This window comes from Elephantulus edwardii, unplaced genomic scaffold, assembly GCF_000299155.1.
Source record: "Elephantulus edwardii isolate Elephantulus edwardi_28Jun2011 unplaced genomic scaffold, EleEdw1.0 scaffold00053, whole genome shotgun sequence".
NCBI lineage: Eukaryota > Metazoa > Chordata > Mammalia > Macroscelidea > Macroscelididae > Elephantulus > Elephantulus edwardii.
In genome coordinates this window covers 15,100,835-15,124,357 of record NW_006399803.1, presented here as the reverse complement: position 1 = coordinate 15,124,357, position 23,523 = coordinate 15,100,835, and the positions used below count along the sequence as shown (strand labels likewise).

Sequence of the window (23,523 nt, the reverse complement as noted above, 5' to 3'; positions counted from 1 at the left end):
CTTCAGGTCCTCCTCAGTTTCAGCAGACAATGTATAAAAGACACATTTAATTATGGGGATACAGAAAGATGCTCAGTACGCAAAAAAGTATACCATCCAAACACCACCAACTAAGTAACAGAGACAAACAAACACTATAATTAATATGAAGATGGTGGCATAGTGGCAAGAAGCTGCACTGGAATCCCAAAGGCACGCAGTTCAAGGCCACCAATTGCTCCAAAGGAGACGGATGAGCAATCTCCTCCCATGTGATTAACTGCCTCTTAAACCCACCATAGGATCAGTTATCGGTCAGTTCTAACTCTATGGTACATGATAACAACAAGTACACTTTAAGCAAAACTCAATTCTGAAGTCCAGAGTAATATTTAATAATGATAAATGTTTTAATTCCCCAGGAATAAGTGATAATTTTATAATCATAAATGTACCCACATCAAACGGTGTAGCATCAAAACATGTAAAAGAAAAATCGAAACCTACAAAGAAGTAAAAGTCACAATTATAATAGGAGAACTAAAAACACCTATCTGCGACTAACAGAAAATTGTAAAATATATGTACATATACTGTACATCAGTTAAGATCTGGAACATTTGAACACTGTATCTCAATAACCAAATGAATATAAAGGCAGAATATACTCAATAATTATAAGATGCATATTTTTTTCAAGTTGATAGGGCATTTGTAAAAACTTTCTAAGTCAGTCAGCAAATTCCAAAATCTTGGAATCATACAAATCATGATTTCTGAATACAGCAAAATCAATGCAAATGTTTATGAAAACAGCTGTAGGTCAAAGAAAAAAATCAGAATAAAGCTAACAATAGTTTCAAGAAAATCATCATTAAGTAACTACGTATCAAAACTCAGCCATGGAATGCAGTTAGACCTATGCTTAGTCTTATTGCATATGAGAAAATAAAGCTAAAAAATGAAAAACCTAAGCATTGTTTCTAAGAAACTAACAGCAATTTAAACCAAAAGAAAATAGAACGGGGAAAAAATAGCTTAAGTTCAATAAATACAAAGTAATATAAAAAGTAATTTTTAATAATAGTTGAATTAGATAACAAACAACAGAAAAGGTCAATAGGTCCAGAGTTGATTCTTTACAAAAACACGAGTGAAATAGATAATACTTGAGGATAGACAAAGAAAAGAAGGCACAGAGTGTCATATTAATCAGTTTCAATATAAAAGATGGCATCACTGTACATTCTATAGACATTAAAATATGGGAATATTATAAATGAATTATTGAAAATGTAGATGAAAAAAATAAATCCTGGAACACTTGTTATGTGCCATCAAGTTGAAAACTGACTTTTAGCTGATCCTCCAGTGCGTTTTCAGAGGCTGTAAGTCAGGAGGAGATTGCCTATCTTTCTCCAGAGGAGGAGTGGTTTTGAACAACTTTCTTTTGGTTTGGCAGTGCTACTCCTTAGCCATTAGGCCTCCAGAGTTCCGTAAATCCTAGAAATAGATGCCTCAGTATAATTGACAAGACTTTTTAAAAATAAATCTGAAGAGTGCTATGCCATTTAAGAAGTTGAATCCATTATTTCAAATATGTATAAAAATAGGTCTATCTTAGAGAGGGTGAAACCAAGTCTCTCCTTGGAGGCTAGGATTTTGAAGTTCCATCTCACATACTTTGGGTACATGGCCAGAAGGAGCCAGTCCTTGGAGAAGGATATCATGCTTGGAAGGGTGGAGGGACAGCGCAGGAGAGGAAGACCCCAGATGAGATGAACTGACACAGTAACTGGGGTTATGGGGGTAGGTGTGTTGGAGTGGCTCAGGACAAGGCAGGCTTCAGAGCTGCTGTATATAAGGTTGCTATGAGTTGTAGGTGACTTGATGGCACATAACATAACAACAACAATAACAAACTCTAAGAGAATAAATTTATTTGTTAAACCCACCCACCTGTAGTTTGTTACAGTAGCTATAGATCAGCAAGAGTTTTATTTTAAAAATTTTTATGCAAATATGGAAGTCAAAGAGTTTAACCAATAAACATGTCAAGAACAAACAAAATAATAAGACTTAATCGACTGAAATTAAAAAACCAACAACATACATTTTAAACTTGTAGTGAGGTATGGGTGCAAGGATATACTAATACACAAAAGACACAGCCTATACACCCCTTATAGGGAGTTCTGGTGGCCTAGTGGTAAGAAGCTGCACTGCAATCCTGAAGGCACATGGTTGAAATCCACCAGCTGCTCTGCGAGACAAAAGAGAGGCAATCTCCTCCCATGTGATTAACTGCCTCTGAAACCCCGCCAGAAAGTAGCTATGTGGCCACTCATAGGGTCAATATGAGTCATTCTTGAGTCAACAGCACAAACAAAACTCCCTTGATACTACAAACAGTTAACATGAACTAACAGAATGGCTAGAGGTTCAAGTCTACCCACAAGTACCTCAGAAGAAAGGCATGAAAGTATAGCTCAACAATCTCAACCACTGAAAATCCTATCAAATTCTATGATATGTTTGCCAGGACATGAAGCTGATCTGACATAAACTGGGTTTTGGGAGCCCAAAAGACCCAAACATATTTAAGTACCTGATTTATGACAGCAGTGGGAGTAGAATGTTCTTTTCAATAAATCATAATGTCAAATGGCTAGTGATAATTTTTCTTTCTAAAAAAGAACTCTTTTACAAATAGCAAAACTTAATTTCTAGTGAATTAATGGTATGAATGTGAGCTGTAAAACTGTAGTTTCCAGAAGATCATATAGGAAGCTATTCTTATGGCCTCAGAGCAGGAATAGGATACAAAAACAATTGAGCATAAAGGAATGGACTCCATAAAACACTCAGACCATATAAAAATTAAGAGCTGCTCTTTCCAATTACTTGTTGCACATCTTAGACAATGCATAAGGATGATAGAAAAAGAATTGAAGCCTCTGAGCTGTGGTGTTGGAAAAGAGCACTGAACATCTCATGGATGGAAAAGAGAACAAACAGATAATGTCTTGGAGAGAGGGTGCACCCAGAGTGCTCTTTGGAGGCAAGGATGATGAGGCTTCTCTCACACACTTTGGACAGGTTGCTAGGAGGTGCTATTCCTTGGAGAAGGACATGATGCTGGGAAGGGTGGAGGGTCGGCGTAAGAGAGGAAGACCGTCAACCAGGTAGACTGACATGGTGACTGCTACAATGGGCTCTTGTGTGTCAGGAAGTATGAGGATGGAGCAGGATAGAAGTGTGAGGATAGAACAGGGTTTCAGATCTTTTGTTCATGTTGTTGTTATGTGCCGTCGAGTCGCTTGCGACTCATAGCGACCCTATATGTACAACAGCCCGCCCTAAACCCTGCTCTATCCTTTGCCAATCGTACTGCCTCTGACACACCCATCCTGATTAGTCCAGTCACTGAATCAATCCACCTCATAGAGGGTCTTCCCCTCTTGCGCCGTCCCTGCACCCTCCCAAGCATGATGTCCCTCTCCAAGGACCTGTCCCTCCTTACAACATGTCCAAAGTATGTCAGATGAAGCCCCAGAATCCTTGCCTCCAAGGAGCAGCCTGGTTTAACCCTCTCTAGGATGAATCTGTTTGTGTGGGTTTTTTTTAGCAGTCCATGGAACATTCAATACTCTTCTCTAGCACCACAGCTCAAAGGCATGAAATCCTTCTATCCTCCCTAATCACTGCCCAACTCTCTGATGCATAGCAAGTGATTGCAAAGACCATAGGGTCTCTATAAATTGTACTCAACTCAACGGAACCTAACAACAACATTCATCAAGGCAAGTCACAGAATGAATCTTTTGCCACACATATCCAACTATAGATCAGCAGGAATAATAAAATAAAAATGGGTAAATGACTTAAACAGCCATGCCACAAATAATTTCAGAAGGCCAATCAAAAGGTGAAATACTGTCCAGCCACATAAGCCAAGAAAGAGCAAACTGGCCCACAAAGTGATTAAACTACAGAACCACCAAAAGACTAAAATAACAGAGACTGAGAGTGTTGGCAGAAATAACGGAGGAAGGTAAGCTCCCATATGCTGCCAGTGGGAACATACCAGTACAACTTAGAAATAATTTGGGATTATCTACTAAAGATGATACATAAAGCCTAAGAGTTAGCAATTCCTCTCCTGAATCCAACAGAAATGAAAGCCTACAGCCTCTGAGAAATATATACAGTGTCCATAGCCACATTATCCAGAACGGCTCACAAAGAATCAGCCATACAAATGTCCATCAACAATAGAGGAACAACTGTGGTCAAAAAAGTCAAGTCATTGCCATAGAGTCAGAACCCACTTACAGCTGACCGTCCATAGGGTTTTCAGGGGTTGTAAATCTCAAGGGAGAAGACTGTCCATTTTCTCTCATAAAGACATGGCAGGTTGACCTTCCAGAGAGGCTCTGCCTTCTGGCTAGCTGCACAACTTTCTGCCCCCTAAGTCATCAAAGCTTTATTAAATTGTGGTGACTGTTGTTGTTGTTATGTGTCACTGAGCTGCCTGCGACTCATAGCAACCCTATGTATAATAGCTCTGAATCTTGTCATATCCTAAGCCAATCTCATTGTCTCTGACAGATCTAATTCCATTTCTCCAGTCACTGACTCAGTCCATCTCATCCGGGGTATTCCTCTCTTGCGCTGTCCCTCCTACTTTCTAAGCATGATGTCCTCCTCCAAGTACTGGTCCCTCCTGGCCACATGCCCAAAGTATGTGAGATGGAGCTTCAAAATCCTTGTCTCCAAAGAGCAACTTGGTTTCACCCTCTCCAGGACAGTCCTGTACCCAGATATAATAATTTCCTATACAGCATGTTGTGTGCACAACAGAGTTGGAACCGACCCATGGCTGACCCACTGGTGGGTTTTCAGATACAGTAATCGCAAAGAAGGAGATTGTCCATCCTTCTCCTGTGGAGCCTCTAATTGTGTGTCTTTTGGATTGCAGTGCAGCTTCTTGCCACCTGGCCAAAAGAGACAGCTACAAAGACAAGCAACAGTATTCATATCATAAGCAGAATGTTGAGCAAAAGACTACAGACACAAAATACTGTATCCTGTATAATTCCATTATCATTTATGCTTGAAGCACAGGCAAATCCAAAACATTGTGATACTTTCTTTGCTGAAAAAAACTGTAAAGTAAAACACAATAGTGTTCACCCCAAAACCATTAAGATACTGTTTGGTGCTGGGGAAAGAGTCACCAGAGGACATTACTAAGGTTTTGGCAATGTTCCATTTTTTAAAGCTGCTTCTGGCTGCAAGGTGTTGACTTTATAATAAAGCACTGCACTGTGAATCTTTGTTTTGGGCTCCTTTCCGTGTGTATATGAAGTCTTGATCAAGAAGTTAGAAACATCAAATGAATGCACAATAGGAGACTTCACTACATCTTGCCTACACATATCACTAGAAATAGTTTTTTTTAAAATGGAGAGTACTTTTTACCATTTTCTGAACTAACATTTCACCAGCATTAAAATGAAGTAGTGGGTGGGCTTCCTACTTAGCTGTTACCCACTTTCTTTCCTCTCCTCACAGGCTTTTTCTTTCTTCAGTTCTCAGGTCAAGTGTCACTTCTTCAGACAATCTTTCCTTGATGCCATGCCTACCCCAACCAGGGCTAATCAGCATCATGTACCTCTCCTTGTGATATTAGCTAATCCCTAAATTTACCCCCAGTCTCCTGATCCACTCTCTCTACCCTTTTCTGTTTGAGAGTCTGACCTATAGGGATTACATCACCAGGACTCCCTGTACAACTGATGGGAACCAAATAGCCGAAGATGGGAGGTAGGAAAAGAGAGATCTGCCACATTCTCTCTCTGTTTGCATTTCTAACAGCAGTTAACCAGAGCTATTCCTCCAAGTCTCTTGGAACTCTAAAACACTGTTCCTGCTTTTCTTAATTCAGACACACTGTTAATCTTCAGTATTTCTTACTGCTTCTGGTAACCTTACATCCTCCTCTCTAAGCAATCTTTTTACTAAATTATCTTCATTTAAATTACACTTAGTTCTGTTTTCTCCTGGTCACCACAGAGTGGCAAGGGTACAATAATGTTTATTATTATTTCATCAACTTTTCTTACTTGGCTCTCAGCTTTATGACACTAAACTCAATAAACATAAATAAACTGTCAATAAACATGTGTTAAGTGACTAAATTAATGAAAAACTTATATTAGAATTAGAATATAAGCTTGCCTGCTAACCAAACAGTTGCAAATTCACAGCCACCCACAGGTGCCTCGGAAGAACAGTCTGGCAATCAAAGTCCAAAGAATCCACCATGGAAAACTTTATGGAGCACAGTTCTACTCTGACACATAAGAGGTTACCATGAATCAAGAGTCCACTCAATAGTAACTGAGTTATTTTATACAAAATATAAAGATTTCATTAAATGTTCCTGCTATATTCAATGCAGTGGCACCAAGCAGAGCAAACATTCTACTTCTGCTGACTAAAATAGTTTTTATTTGCAAAAATACTTTTATTCATAGAAATAACTTCAATAATTCCAGCATTAAATATGATGATATTGTTTACCATCAAGTCTGAACCGAACCACAACAGACCCTCCAGCAGGTTTTCAAAGGCAGTTAATTGCACAGGAGGAGAATGCCCATCCTTCTCCCTGGAGCAGCTGGTGACCTTGAACTGCACGCCTTCGGGATTGCAGCGCAGCTTCAAGCCACTAGGCCACCAGAGCTATGATTTATTTATTAACCACCAGAGTGATGATTTATTTATTAAAAAGATATATTTATCTACCTGGAATCAACCATTAACAATAAGTAAGATTCTAAGCGGAACGTACAGCCCTAAGAATCTATAGAAACTCAATACAAATTTTAGGTACAAAAAGAAAAGCTCTGCATTTAGTAAAAGTTAATGCAATAGTCTGGGAAAAGAAACAATACTACATAATGGAAGGTTAACTGCAGGCTGGACATGCTGTTTGTTCATTACCACAAAAAAAATTATCTACTTAACACCATTATCCTTGGTTTAAAAAAGAGCATTCTGATCACAAAATTAGATATGCAAGCTACATATTAATGTGTACTCTTATGCAACTCCTGAAAAATAAACTGGAAAATCCTGATCCTGGACCCCCAAGAATTTCCAGTCAGGGAGCTCTACAAATTCCTTTCTCCCTTTTTATGGAAAAGTTGCAGAAAACTATTTACCTAGTGGTCATCTATAGCACTAAAAAGATCTTACAAACATATGCCATATGACAATGGAATTTTAATCCTGGGAAAATTAATTTCCAAATTATAATCACACAACAACTACACATCACATTAAGAATTCTTATTGCATAAGTGAACATTCTGAAAGCAACTCTTTCCCTAACATTCAAACTTCTGGAGAGAGTCTAAACTCGAAGAGGTCAAGGGTCATCTCTTTGCTGTAATCTCCATCCTAGTAAAGCAACTCTTGTTTCTTCTAACAGTTTTACTGTAAGAAGTATTCCAGTTCTGTACATTCTAACTAACAAGTAGAATGTCCAATTTCTCTATCAGAGTATCAGTTCAAGTTTATATATAACCTTCACCACCTTTCAAACAATTTTGTTGACAAAGGAAACCTTCTCATGTCATACTACCTGAAATATAGATTTTTACTGATCCATAATCCTCAGTGACATGATACTGCTTCAGTGACAGATGCATTATTTATAACTTGTATGAGAGAAGAAAGTAAAGCAATGGAATTAAAATATGTAAAATGCAGTGATATAGCTGTATTTTTGTTATTACAACCAGACCAAGATAACGTGCTTTGTTTTATGTGCAACAAAAGAATTCCTTTTTCCTTATTCATTCTCTTTTGTCACAACTAATAAAGGAAATGACCGCATCAGCTCCTTACAGATTTCTTCCATTGAAACAAAAGAACATTTTCTACTTCATCCTGTTATTGCCTATACAGAGAGGGAAGTAAAAATTAACCCTCTTCCATGCCTTTTACCAGTTTAGAAAAAGATAGCGTGCACAACATACAAATGGGGGGGGGGGGTACTGCACTTAATTCATAAGGGTTAATAATGCTCCTCCTATCCCAGATTCACTCATCTCCATTCCCTCCACATCACACACTTACTGAGTCCTAGAATTTGACGGGCCCCATCCCTACTGGGTCAGAAAAGCACCCGGTCTCAAAATTAGGACTCTTAACGCCCAGCATGCACCAAGGCGGGGCAGTCACCCAGCCCTTGGGGAGTGGGCGGCGTCCAGGGCGCTCACGGCCCAAGGGCCAGAGGCTGCACCCCAGCACTCTTGGACCCTCCCTGGGGACTTGCCATGGGCCCTTACCAGCCAGTCCTCCGCCACCGCCTCCATCGCCTGCGTGCCCCTTCCTTCGCTGCAGAATGAAGTATGGGTTGACTCTCTCGGTGATCCACAGCGCGTTGGCCAGCAGCACCTCTTCAGGGTTCACCCACATGTTCCCGGGCGCCGCGGGCGGACTCACAATGGGGCCGTGGCGGGTCGGGTACGGCACACTCAGGCGAGCACAGGCGCGTTCTCCCGGGCACAAGCGCGCCACTAGGTGCTGCGGCGGAAAGAGATCTCACCAGGGGGTGGCCTGCGGCGTCGGGGCCACAACAAAGCCCCAGCGGGCGGCCCAGGAGGATGGCGAGGACGCGGGCACCGCGAACAGCATCCTCCCCGCGGCGCCGGCGCCCCCCGCGAGCCTGCGGCCGCAGACGCTCAGGCCGCCGCCCGCCGCGCCGCAGCCCGGCTCCGGTCCCACGGCGGCAGAAGGAGCAGGGGAGGAGGAGGAAGGGAAGCGGGAGGTGGAGGAGGAGGAGGAAGTGTGCGCCTCAGTCCTGGATCAGGCGGCAGGCAGGGCTGCGGGCAGTGCCAGCTGATTCGGCCCCGCAGTCGGGGCCAAGCTGGGCTGGGGCGCGGCAGGTACCTGGCTGACTTGGAGAGGCTTCGATCGGCGAGGTCCCACAGCTCCTGAGCTCCCAGCACGTTACGACCCCGCGTCCGAGCCGCTCGCACCCGGCGCTGAGCCCGGCTCTCGCTGAAAGGACGCTCCGGGCACTGCGAATGAATGACGACAGCTCTGCTCACTGGGAGCCAGCCTGGGTGGCACCAGTTCCCGCCGACGCCAGACTTCCGCGGGCCGAATCGGGCCCCTGCGGCGATCCGTGGAGGAACCTTCTTGGAGACCGTGTGCCAACCACTAGGCCCCCACGCCCAACTAGCAGAGAGGATGCTGCGTAGGGGTGTGTTTGTGTGCGTATTTAAGGTTGACGCTCCGTGGAGTAGCTCCTCCCCTCTTCCCAGGAAATGTGGTTTTCAAGGTTCCAGACCTGGCGCTAGATACCGAGGTAGGAAGTCGGCTCAGCCAATGGTTGCCGATGTTTTTGTTTCCTGCATCCCAGGGGCAAGTCATGCGCTAAACTTGTCATCGCCTGTGACCCCTCCCCCTCTCCATTCCATTGTAATTCAAGCGGCCCAGCTAAGTGCATTACATCATTTCTTTCCTTGACCTGTAGGGCATGAGCAATAGAGAAGTTGGAAGCAGTCCAAAAGCTTAGACCAACTAATTCACACCACATATGTTCATGTCAGGTATTTGGATCTTCAAGGGCCAGGGACCCGGGTAGGGCAGAATTCAGAGATGTAGCCATGCTTAATGGATTAAATATTAGTTAAAACCTGTGAAAAAGGAGACTCACGAACCAGGCCTGTTTTATATCTCCAGACAGGTTCCCCCTTGTTCTCTGTCTATGGAAATCACAACCCATCTTTTTTTCACTTCTTTTTCCACTCATAAAATCTAGGGATAGTTTTAAAGTGGGAGAAGGTGGGAGAGACTCTTCTTCCCAGATAATAGGAATTTGTTAGACTCTGCTTCTCTGATTTACCAAAGAAGATTAGACAATAGTAATCATTGCGTTTGGAAACAAGAGTGGAATGCACTTCCTAAACAACATGCCTCTGGAAACTATAAACTTTGAGAAACGACTATAGTTACAGAAAGGTCTTTTGTTCATAGGGTCGCTGTGAGTCGTCCTTGACTCGATGGCAATCAACAGCAACTACAATAATTAGGGTATCTTTCTTGACAAATAGTCAAAACATTCCAATGAGACTGACTTGTGTGGGCTTCACACTTGTTATGTAGCTCTCACTTTGCAGTACTATTGTTAGGTGTCTTCTAGTCACCTAACAGTCCTAAACTCAGCAGAGTGGAACACTGTCCGGTCCTGTGCCATCATTGCCATGTTTAAGACCTTTGTTATGGCCAGTATGTCAATCAATCATTTTTTAAGTTCTTCCTTCTACCAAACACATTATCCTTCTCCGGGGACTAGCCCGTTCTGATAACATGGCCAAAGTATATGAAACAAAATTTCACCATCCTTGCTTCCAAACACCATGCTGGCTTTTCTTTTTCAGGGACAGATTTGCTCATTTTCTGTCAGTCCAGGGTAGTCAATATTCTTTGTCAATGACATAATTCAAATAGATCAGTCTTCAATCTTGTTTATTTAGTGCTAAGTCACCAGCAGTTTTAATAAGGGAGGCACCTCTGTACTTGCCTCCTACTCAGTGGGGTCTCATAGGATGGAACCTCTCCTTTATGTTATCCCAGGGACGGACCTGCTTCTTTAGGACAGTTTAGATCTTTAGATATTTGTGGAAGTTTCACAGGTTTAACATTGTCTCTACAGTGTCATTTGACATCATCAGCCACAATAGAATGTTTTGCTATAAAAAAGAAAATAAAAATCAACACTATGTTTGTGAAGCATATACTAGATAAAATTGTATCACTAATTTATTTGCATTATTTTTAATATGTCTGAAGTGGATTACTAATTAGGGGTTGCTTAGTCTTGCCATCTTGCCTGGCTAAAAATGAGTAGGTTCATCAGCAGAAAATAGGAATCATTCCACCTACAAGAAAGAAGAATCCAGGATACCTCCATTTAAACCAGATATTAATGGGAGAGTCAGACCACGGCCTAGAGGAGAGCAGCAGGGAAGAACGAAAGACAAACGGGAGACAAAGTTGAATGGGACTGACTGTCCGGTGGTACCAGCAGAACCTTCCCCCATCTGCTTTGCAGTTGAACAGTTTACTTAAAAACAGGTGGTTTGGCCCCATCCCTCCCACCAAGCCAAACTCCCCCACACCCCCACCATTACCAGTCACCTCCCATCCAACTCCTATTATTGTAATCCACCTCTCTGTGTTGTATACAAGAAACTTTGCATTTCCTCCTGTCGCTTTTCTTGTGCAAACAGGTAGAATCCCTCTGGAGGCTGGCTTATTAAAGCTGGCTTGGTTATAGCAATCACGTCTCTGGTAATCATTTCTCTCTGCCTCATCTTGCCTTACTCTGACACTTCACAGAGCCAAAGCCAGAGCTAAAAGCCTTCTTCCAAATGTCCTGTAGGACTATAGAGAGGCACCGTGATTGGCAGGAGCAAGAGCTTTGTAGAACTAGAGTAGAACCAGGAGGCTAAGATCAGAGGGCCTCCAAGCACACCTGAGAAGCTCTCCTGACTGAAGAACTCTATCCTGTTTCTTACCTGAATTGTAACCTGTGAGCTTCCCTAACAAAACTCCTACCTGTGAGTATTGCCTGCCAGTTCTGTGCAATCATTGCACTAGATTAGCAGACTTTACTAGTAGAAAAGCAAGAGCCCTGGTGGGGGACAGTTGACATTAGAACAGATAGCAGTGGATGTGTGGAGGTGTGCTTGACTGCATAGGAATCAGGATTTTTATTGTGGATAGGGAGTGGTCTCCATTGTGGAGTTAGTGGAGAAAAGATGTGGCCACCCCCATGGTGGTCACATAGTTTTTTGTGGTCACCATGATTCAGAATAGAATTGATGATACTGGATTTGTTTTGCTGATTCCACATTGTTAAACTCACTTATTAAATGCTGCTTTGAGAAAAAAAATTAAAATAATTAAATATCAAGTATAACTTTAAGTCTGAACTAGAAATGATAAGAATCTAATTAACCCAGTCAGTTGCTGTGTGAAATAGGTGAGTATTTTTAGCTTTCAATTTGTTCTCATTCATTTTAATGCCCAGAATTGTTACAAACTACCTAAAGAAGAAAAGTATTCAGTGCCTAGATAAGGTTAGGGGAAAGAGTGGCTCTGTTTTTATTTGCACCAACTATTAGATCTCCCACTCAAACCCTCCTTACATCATTGTTTAACACTATATGCAATATTTACATGTCCTTAAGAAGGCCAATCACTAGCAAAGGAAATCATGTTTGATAAAGTAATTGTTGTTGGGTACCATAGTATCAATTCCATCGCATAGTGACCCCATGTGACAGAGTAGAATTTTCTCTAAGCATTCTAGTCATTGGCAAAAGATATCATGCTGAGAAAGATGGAGAATCAGAGAAAGAGAAGAAGATCCTTAACAAAAAGGATTGACACAGTAACTGTGACAGTGAGCTCAGATATGCCAGTATTGCTGAGGATGGCACAGGGTAGGGCAAGGTTCAGCTTGGTTGTTCATAGGATTGTTATATGTTTCCCTTTACTCAATGACACCTAACAACAACAATGATCTTTACCAGAGCAATTGTCAGGTCTTATTTCAGTGGAGGATCAATTAAAAAAGAAAGAAAGAAACCCCCAATGACAGCAGCTGACACTGTAGCCACAAAATACACTCGAGTATAAGAAAGGTGACCCAACAGAATGTGGAAACTACAGAACAATCTCACTGATTTCACATGCAAGCAAGATTTTATTGAAGATTATCCAAAAAACGACTGGAACAGCACATCAACAGAGAACTACCAGAAGTCCAGGCTGAGTTTAGAAGGGGTCATGGTACTAGAGATATTGTAGCTGATGTTAGATGGATCTTGGCTGAAAGCAGGGAATACCAGAGGAATGTCTATCTGTGTTTCATTGACTATGCAAAGGCATTTGACTGTGTAGATCATAACAAACTATGGCTGACTCTGAGAAGAATGGGAATCCCGGAACACTTGATCGTTCTAATGCGAAACTTATACTTGGACCAGGAGGCAGTCGTCAGAACAGAGCAAGGGAACACTGCATGGTTCAAAATTGGGAAGGGCATACGCCAGGGATGCATCCTATCTCCATACCTCTTCAACCTATATGCAGAACAGATTATCTGGGAGGCTGGGCTCTATGAGGAGAAATGTAGGGTCAAGATTGGTGAACGATTTATCAACAATCTGCGTTATGCGGATGACACAACCCTGCTTGCTGAAACTGAAGAGGACCTGAAGCGCCTGCTGCAGAGTGTCAAGGACTGCAGCCTACAATATGGATTGAGGCTCAATGCCAAGAAGACAAAGATTCTCACCACTGGACCAATTGGCAGCATCAGGATGGATGGTGAAGAGATTGAGATTGTACACAGCTTTAGTTTGCTTGGCTCCATAGTCAACAGTCTTGGCACCAGCAGCCAGGAAATTAAAAGGTGCATTGCCATGGGAAAGTCTGCTGTTAGGGACCTCTCCAAAGTACTAAAGAGCAATGGTGTCTCTTTGGAGACTAAGGTGCATGTGATACAGGCTATGGTCTTTGCAATCACTTGTTATGCATCAGAGCGTTGGATGATGACCAAGGAGGATAGAAGGAGAATTGATGACTTTGAGCTGTGGTGCTGGAGAAAAGTATTGAGAATACCATGGACTGCTAGGAAAACAGATTTGTCCTGGAAAGGGTTAAACCGGGTGGCTCCTTGGAGGCAAGGATTCTGAGGCTCCGTCTAACATACTTTGGACATGTTGCGAGGAGAGACCGGTCCTTAGAGAGGGACATCATGCTTGGGAGGGTGGAGGGACAGCACAGGAGAGGAAGGCCCTCTATGAGGTGGATTGATTCAGTGACTGGGATAATTGGGATGGGAGTGTCGGAGACAGTGCAATTGGCACAGGACAGAGCGGAGTTTAGGGCTGTTGTACATAGGGTCGCTATGATTGTACATAGGGTCGCTATGAGTCGCAAGCGACTCAACGGCACATAACAACAACAACAACATACAAATGTTGATGAAAATGGTTCAAGATATGTGTTAACATTTTCTCTCACACATAAGCCTGTCAGGAATCTGAGGCAACTTGAGAAATAATGATACTACAATGCATGGAAGAAAAAAATGACTGAAATAAAGGCTTTGATGAACTCATCTTTGAACTATCTCTTGGTTCACTGCTCAGTGGGCAGATCTAACTGAAGCAAATTGTGAATACCATAAATATAGCTTTAGTAATTTACGCAATCTTCTCCATTCTTTCTGCTTTTGTGCCTTCACTATGGTGCGTTTTCCTTCCTATCCTCCCCACCTTCCCCAAAGAAGGCTTTTGCTTTGCTCTTTCAGACTTACTCCACTTGAGAACACCATGGAGTATCTGAAACTTACCTATGCCTGCCCACCCTCATCACTCAGTTCTCTAAACTGCCCACACTAACGATGCAATCACCCAGCAGCTCCTGAAGTTGCTTGGTCAGTCTTTCTCTCATTGCCATAAAGTTCTATTTGACTCATTACTGACCTTCGAGCAGGCTTTCAAAGCTATAAATGACACAGAAGGAGACTGGTCATCTTTCTCCTGTCAAATAGCTGGTGGATCCAAACCACTAGAGAATTGTCGCCTTGGGGTTAACAGTGTAACTGCTTATGGACTACACCACCAGAGCTCCTGGGCACAGTCAGTAAAAAAATTCATTTCTAGTTTTAGCAGAGAGAATTTATCCAACAGAGTAACCAAGTAACTAACGATTTCCTGTGGAGTCCTGCCGTGTTACAAGCGGCTAACGTGCTAACTGAAACATTGGGGAGTTGACACTGTACACAATCCTTGCTCTGGACTTATCATTATGAAAGGGTGCTCATTAACGAAGGACATCATGTTTGGCCAAGTAATTTTAAAAATAAAAAATATTATTATTAGATGCCATTGAACTCAGAGACTCCTCAGAAGGAAGATCTGGAAGTCTAACTTAAAAGCCAGTCATTAAAAATTTTGATGTAAATTCCTAATAAATTAATTCCATGGAGTATAGCTCTATCCTTCCGCTCCATAGCTCTATTCCTACATGTATGCTGCTGTTGGGTGCCCTTGTGTCTGACCCTTCCATGGTTTTTCAAAAGCAGTAAATTTCACAGGAGGAGATTGTCCATCCCTCTACGCAGCGGCTGGTGGTTTGGACTGTAGAAGAGTTTCTTAAGAGCTGGACAATGACAAAGGATGACAGAAGAAGAATTGATGCTTTTGCTTTGTGGTACTGGAGAAGAGTCTTGAGCATACCATGGACCTCCAAAAAAAACAAATAGGTCTGTCTTGGAGAGGGTGAAACCAAGTCTGTCCTTGGAGGCTAGGATTTTGAAGCTCCATCTTACATATTTTAGGTAGGAGGGACCAATCCTTGGAGAAGGGTATAATGCTTGGAAGGGTGGAGGGATAGCACAGGAGAAGATGACCCTGGATGAGACTGATTAATATAGTAACTAGGGCAATGGGGGTTGGTGTGTCAGAATCATTGAGACTGGCTCAGGACAGGACAGGCTTCAGAGCTGTTGTACATAGGGTTGCTACTCGACAGCACATAACAATAGGCCACCAGAGCACTTCCTTACACAGAAGGTTTTCTTGTTTTGTGCCCTTAAGTAAAAAATTACCGATAGTTGACACTATAGCGGGTTTTTAGAATCAGTAAATCCCAAGAGGAGAATGCTCATCCTTCTCCCAAGGAGCAGCTGGTAGATTCAAACTGCGTGCCGTTGGGATTGCAGCACGGCTTCTTACCACTAGGCCACCAGAGTTCCCTTTACACAGTTAAGTCCACCTTAATTGAAATTGACTTTGTCACAACTGATTTTAGTGCTTCTTTGGAAAAAGTAAGCACATAAAAATCTCTACATTTATTGCCAAATTTGGAGGAAAGTTAAAATAGAGTATTTGAAGGAGGATAGTGAGTTAGAATAGGATGTTGTTGTTGTTATATGTTGTCAAATCTAAACCTTGCACTATTCTCCACCTTCCTTATGAGCTCTGCTATACCTAAGCCAATGGCTTCAGTCACTATGTCAGTCAATCTTATTGAAGGTCTTTTCCCCTTCATTGACCCTTTATTTTCCCCCAAATAATGTCTTTTCCCAAAGACTAACCCCTCTTGATAATAAGCTCAAAGCTCAAAGTATATAGATGAAGTTTCACCCTCCTTGCCTCTCCTCTGAGGAGCACCCTGGTTACACTTCCTCCAAGGCAGCTCGTACTTTAGGCAGTTTTCTGGCATATATTCAATACTCTTCACCAACACCAGAACCCAAAGACATTGATTCTTCTTCCTCCTTCATTACTCATTGTCAAGCTTTCAAATGTACAGAAAGCAACTGGAAAATAGCATGGTTTGGATCAGGTGCACTTTAGTCTATAAACTGACATCCTTGCTCTTTAGTATATTGGAGTGGTCCTTGACAGCTGATTTTCTTGGTACAACACACCCTTTGATTTCTGCCTGCTGCTGCTGTAAGTGTTGATTGTTAATCCAAGTAAAACGAGATCATTGACAACATCACTCTTTTCCACCTTTCATGATTGTTGCCCACTGATCCAGTCATGAGGATATATTCTTTTTTGATGTTGAGATGTAATCCATGTTGAAGGCTATGGTCTTTGATCTTCTTCAGTAAGTGCTTCAAGGCTTCTTCAATTTCTGCAAGTATTTTGAAGACCCCAAATTCTGAAGTAGCTTTTATATCTGATACTGGGACTATCTTAATTATCAATTTCTGTTATAACAGAAATGGATATATTTAACATAAATTTATTCTCTTACTGTTTAGGGGACTAGAAATTTTTCCATGTAAGTTCTGCAGGAAAATCTTAATTTGTGTCACATTCTATAAGCCAGACATTCCTTGGAGAACTCCTTTCATCCTGGAGGCATAGTGGTAAGAGACTGTGGTGCAATCCCAAAGGCTTGCTATTAGAATCCACCAGCTGTTCAGAGGGAAAAGGATGGATAATCTCTTCCTTTGCAATTTACAGCTTCTGAAAACACACTAGAAGGTCAGCTAAGGGTTGGTTCAGACTCCACAGTGCAAAACAACAACAACAAGAACCTACTGTGAGGAGCTTCTCAGTGCAGTGACTTGCTCCTTGTTTTTTTTTCTAGGTGGTAGTCAGGCCTCCAAATCAGCACTTATTTCCCCCTCTCTCCTTTCTCCCCTTGGAAGATAAAAGCATAAGTGGCCACACTTTAGGGAAACTCCCCTTATATGGGATCAGGATTGTGATGGAATTAGGAATGTTGCATCGTACCCTTAACCCTCTACAACTCTTGCCCTCTTGACTCTTGAGATCATGGATCATTCCATAAGTTTTACACTACATACATACATTTTAGGGTGGACATAATTTAGTCCATGACAATAATCATGTTGAATCCGACCTTACTCCTCTTGCAATTGACAACCACATACATCACATCACATCACATCACATCACATCACATCACATCACATCACATCACATCACAGGAGATGTTGTTATAAACTATCAAACCACTGAAAATCATGGCCGAGCCGATTGACATGTAATTTACAGGAACACACAATTCACATCAGGACAGAAACCTTGTCAGTGAATCTGAGTTGCTAAACAATCTGGAAAAACTAGATCTACCAGTCCTCACAATGTCACCTGGGCAAGCAACAAAGTTAATAGTTGACTCAACTTCAAGTGGTTAAATAGATCAGCACCCTGGAGCATCCTCACGTAGTGTGATTTAAGGGGGTAAAGACTTCAAAACTGTTCTGATATGTAAAGGCTCTACATTGCGTCTGTCTACTTATCCTTCACGCAGTCACCATATCTTTTGAATTCTGAGAGGCTCTGAAAGATAAAAATTAATAAGTCAACCTTTCTTTCCAAATGAGTTCTGTCAGATACATCTGTGTTTCTGGAATGACAATGACTTCAGCCTCTTAGGGGAAGGTGTAGGGAGGAGGGAAAAGAGGGTGCAGCAAAGCATTAGCAGAGACGAGTTTTCAGATTAGTTATTTGGTGTTTGAGTCAGAACTAACGCATAGCTTGCCCTCCATCCAGTTTCTGAGGCTATAAATTGTCCAGGAAGACATTTCGAATGAAGCCACTGGTGAATTCAAAGTGCCAGAGAGGTGTAATCTTTGGGCTAGTAGCACAAATCTCTGTGGACTGTGCTATCAGAGTTTCCTATTATATGTTCTCACTCATTGTCGCCAAGTCAGAACTGACTCATTGCTAACCCTTCATTGGTTTTACAAGGTTGCAAATCAGGTGGAAGAAAAGGATACATCTTTTTTTATGAGAAGCTACTTGTGAATTTGAATCACCAGATAGACTCACAGCCTTGCGTTAGTAGAGCAATTCCTTACTATGCCCCTTGAGCTCCCTTATTTGGCATTTTGTTTGTAGTTATTGTCGTTAGGTGCCATCAAACTACTAGGTATGCAGAAATTTTATGAACAGGTCCACACCTTGCTTTATCTTGCACCATCTCCACTATCTCTTTCATATTCAAGCCCACTGGCTGTTAGTCACTAAATCGATCTATCTCCTTAAGGGTTTTCCTCCTTTCGCTGATCCTATACCTCTCCCAACACGATGTCTTTGTCTAAGAACTGATTCCTCCTGAAATATGCCCAAAGTAAGTGAGACCAAGTTTTAACATCCTTGCCTCTAAGGAGCACTCTACTTGCACTCCCTTTAACATAGATTTGTTTGTCCTTTTGAAAGTCCATAGTATAATCAGTACTCTTTGTCAACAACACAATTTAAAGGCATCAATTCTTCTTCTGTCTTCCTTATTTATTGTCCGGCTTTCAGATGCATAGGAAGTAACTGAAAATCCCAAGGTTTGGTAAATTTCAACAGTTGGAAAACGATGATATGATATGCCTTAGACTGCAAGATAGGGTGGAAAACACGTCAAAGTTAACTACACGTTTCAAGTTTCAAGAGGCCAAGACATTGTTCTATCCCCAGACTTAGTAATATGTAAATTCCGAACAAAAAAGTAACTGCTGAATTTCAAAGCCAAAATTAGCTTTAGAAATTTAGAAAGGACCATAAGAGCTTCTGAGCTAGTTTGATAAAGCAAAAAAAAAAAAAAAAAAAGAAAGCTCAGAATAGAGATGCGACCTGGGTACAGCCACTTGGATAATTCATAGCCTAGATGGACATTGATCTTACTACTTAGAAGACTGTAAAGTTACAGCCTCTGAAAACCTACTGGGGGGGTTGGTCAGCTGTGTGTCAATGCCTCCTTGAAGGCGCATACCAACAACAGCACTTAGAAGACCGTTATAGTGCTGATTCCTAACTACACCTTTCTCTACACTGTATTTGTACTCCTCTTGGACAAAGTACAGCCAGAGTGCTCTGTGGAGGCAACGATGGAAACGTTTTGTCTCCCATACTTTAGACATGTTACTACAAAAGACTATTTTTTGGAGAGGGATGTCATCCTTGGAAAGATAATCAGTGAAGGAGAGGAAGACCCCCAGCCAGGTGCTTGATTTGAACCACTTGTCTTTGGTGCTGTTAAATATTGCAAATATAGCAAATTTTGCGCAATGACTTCAGCAATGAGCTCGTGTGTCAGAGATGATGAGGATGGGACAGGATTTAGATCTATTGTTCGTAAGATTGCTATGAGTCATATTCAACTCAGTGGCACTTAAAAACAACAACAATATCGTTTCTATTTACCTAACTCTTTCAAGATCATTAAGAAGCCTTGCTGGTATAGTGTGCAGTGTGCCTGGCTGCTGAGCAGTTTGCATTTGACTCTTCCTCTCCCCACCCCCAGAGCTGTTTTTTTTCTCCCCAAGAATTCAGCTTTTGCTTAGCATGTTGCAAACTGAGCGTAGTAAAAAGACTGAACCCAATGTATTGATCAGACGCTTCATATTCTTCTTTTTTGGCTTCTATTTTCTTTTCCTCAGCTGGAGTAGCAGCCATGGAAGGGCAGATCTTCAGCAGAGACTAGTTTGGCTTGGAAAGTCATTTTCACTGGTTTCATTGAAGAGGGTAAATTTCAATCGTTTGGACAGGGTAATAAGCCTCAGCAGTGCAGATAGAGTTCGCAGTAGCGACATTGGCCAGGGCCTTTTGCAAACAAGCCAGGCCAGAAAGGTTCAACATTTATACCAACTGCTTTACCAAGGGCATTAGTTTTCTCTTCATTGAAAGGTCACTTCATTGTCGTGCAGTATGAGAATGGAATAAATGCAGGTGAGCTCAGAGACAGAGGCCATGGCACTGTAGTGATGGGTTGGTGGCTGCCAGGCTTGGTGCCAGTTGCCAGGTGAATTTGAGGCCTCATTCTCAGTTCGACCTTAGCTTCCTGGCAAGAACCACACACCTTAGAAGCAGCTGAGGGAGATAAAATCCATACATATTTACAACCATAAGGCCTGGTAGGTAATTAATTGGACTGCCAATCCAAAGACAAGTGATTTGGATCCACCAGATGCTCTGAAGGAGAAAAGTAGACAATCTCCTTCCATGCAGTTTATAGCTTTGCATCCTAGAGAGGCAGCTATGAGCCTCTTCCAACTTGAAAGCAATGAGTTGAGTTTTTTTTTAAACCTGACGGAGGGTGATCATGGCTCAGAACTGGAATGATTTGGTTTCCATTTGGTTCAAGGCCCTAAGCTATCGTTTTGATCTGGGTTTGGGATATACAGGTTGATGACATCTCAGTCACACAGCTGCTCTGAAGCAGAGTGGAATGGAAAGAAGCAAACCCTTCATGTAAGACTAAAGGTTAGTGTGGGATGGTCCTCCAGACAAAAGTCAAAGGACTCTTTTGCTGGAAAGAAGTAAAAGCATTGCTGGACAAGACTTCCCAACAGAGATCTTCTCACAGCCAAACACTGACAATTTGATTTTCTAAAAGTAGAGCAATGTAATGGTTTGAATAACCCAGAAACTGACTCCCGAGCACATAGTAAGGAGCCATTTGAAGTGGGATCAGTTCCAGTACAAGTGCCACTGGATTTCTAAGGCTGGAGATTGCCCATCCTTCTCCGTCAGAGCCCCTGGTAGACTCCAGCTGCCGGGGGGCACCACTTTTGGGTTAGCAGCACAACTTGCTATGTATGGGCTGTGCCTGCAGAGCCCACATAATAACTAACAAAACTGAAAACGGACTCACTGCAGTCAGGCACCAGAGCTCACATAGAAGGCCTCCATAAATGACGGCACGGTTTATTGTTTAGTGAAGCTGATTTTAAATGTGAACTCCAAATGCCAAGTTTGCATCTCTTAACTTTTAAAAAAAAAAGTTGCAAGTTTCTTGTCTGTCAGAGGAGGAAGATGTTTAACCTTCTTATTTACTGGTACACATTCATCCTCACCACCACCAGGTTATGCCAGGACCTGAGCTCTTACTTGGCCGCAGAACTATAAGGATGCACCTCTAGTCATACCGGTCATGGACACACCCAGTCAGCATGTCCTTGGAAAGTCCAGAGGTCCTTTGACAACTTTGCTGCTATGTTTGGGTCTGCAAGCTTGTAAGAGGTTGATGACCCTGCTGGCTGGTGTCCAGCCTTCTAGGTAACACAGACATCCTTTTTTTTCTATCAACCTTTCTTCAGGGAGCTCTGGTGGTCAAGTGGTAAGAAGCTACACAGCAATCTCAAAGGCATGCAATTTAAATCCACCAGCTGCTCTGTGAGAAAAATATGGGCAGTCTCCTCCCATGTGGTTGACTGCCTCTTAAAACCCACTGGAGGGTCTGCTATGGGTTGGTTTCAACCTAATGGAACACAACAACAACAGCAAGCTTCCTTCGTGCTATACCACGTCTAGCTCGGCCATGGGGTGGCACAGAGTTTTTGCCTTTATTTATAGGATGGTTTGGCTTGTGTGAAACAGGCTTTTCCCAATAAGCAGAGTAAATAACCCTCTTTCTCTCAACTAGTAGAGTGGGAAGCTCTCATGATCTGGCCCCTAGGGAGTTGTCCTGATAACCCAAAGGCCACTCTTGTCTGGCATTTTGCGTCTACCAGCAGCTCCCTTGGAGAAAGAGAACCATTTTCTTCCTATGCCATTGAAAGCTTTAGAAAACCTGCTGAAAGTTCAGCTATAAGTTTGTTCTGACTCATTGTCAATGAGGCTTTTTATGCTCACATAAGGAAACTCTGATGGCCTAGGGGTAAGGAGTTATACTGCCAACCCGAAGGCACGGAGTTAGAATACACTAGCCATTCCTCAGGAGAAAGGTGGGCAGTTTTCTCCCATGTTATTTAAATCCTGTGAAAACTGTTGCTGTATAAGCTATGAGTCAGTTCCCATTCAAAAACAATGAGTTTTGAGTCTTTCATCAGGACATACAGGCCTAACTCTTGAGTGAGTTCAAGCTTCGTATAAAAAGAAAAAAAAAAAAGCCAGTTGCCTTCAAGTAGTTTTGACTTCTATTAGATGAAAATCCATAAGCCAAGGAAATACCAAAGGTCTGAGTGTAAATTAATAAAACGCTTGAATATTTCATAGAAAGATCGAGCCCACCGAGAAGTGCCTCCACAGACAAGCCTGGTGATCAACTTCTGAAAAATCAGCCCTTAAGACCATATGGTGCTGATTGATCTTTAGTGAAACTCCTTACCCACTGGGTCATCAGAGCTCAACGTGTATAGGAGGCACCTGAATAAGTTGGCAGTGAACCTTCCCATCCACTAGCTCATCATAGACAGGGGGCACTCAGATGAGTCATTGGCAGCTTGATGACAACTGGTTGATTAGCTTCATGAAGGTAAGGGGAACGCTGGGGAAAGAACATAAATTAATATCTCAAATACAATCCAAGGATCAGAGGACAGATTAGTGGTTAAAGATTAGAGAAGGAATATAGTATAAGGGACAGTTGGGGGCAGACATTTGTGGGGGTTGTGAGAGAACTGTTCAATATCTTGAGTGTTGTAGTAGATACACAACCCTGTATTTGCCAGACTTATACACAAAAAGACTAAATGTTACTGTATTGAAATGTAAATTAAGTTTCAAAAACAACACAGTTACAATTAATCAAAGGGAGGAAACCTACTCCAAAGACCAGGTTGTTATGACAAAAATCAGAGTAATGTACAAATGGAGGATGTCCACATCAGATCACAGAATGGAGGTTGACTACATCACTACCAACGTACATGATGCAACTGCCAGATGAAATTATTACATACCTGTCCAAGTTCTTCATTACATATGACAGAAATTGGCACATAACATTAACCACCACAGCCAGAGTTACTATTACCACACCAGAGTTTTCAAACAGGAGTACAAACTGTAAACCAGAATATGATCTGAAAACCACTGTCTTGGACTGGGTTCTCTAGAAGAATAAAGCCAGTGAAGGATAGATATATAATTTGTTTTAAAGAGCTGGTTCATGCAAATGTGATTGATGAGTCCTAAACCCAAGTGTCAGGCACCAAACTGGAAGCTCTTCATGACTTGC

At 42.0% G+C, this 23,523-nt stretch overlaps 1 protein-coding gene across 1 annotated transcript in view; it reads right to left on the bottom strand.

The window, feature by feature from the left end:
• TBC1D9 (TBC1 domain family, member 9 (with GRAM domain)) overlaps positions 1–8,505 on the bottom strand; it is a 194,419-nt gene extending 185,914 nt beyond the window's left edge. Inside the window, 1 exon segment of the mRNA XM_006887019.1 lies at positions 8,343–8,505. Within this exon segment, the coding sequence (XP_006887081.1) occupies positions 8,343–8,472 (130 nt within the window). The 5' untranslated portion in view covers positions 8,473–8,505.
• Between the last annotated feature and the right edge of the window lie 15,018 nt (positions 8,506–23,523).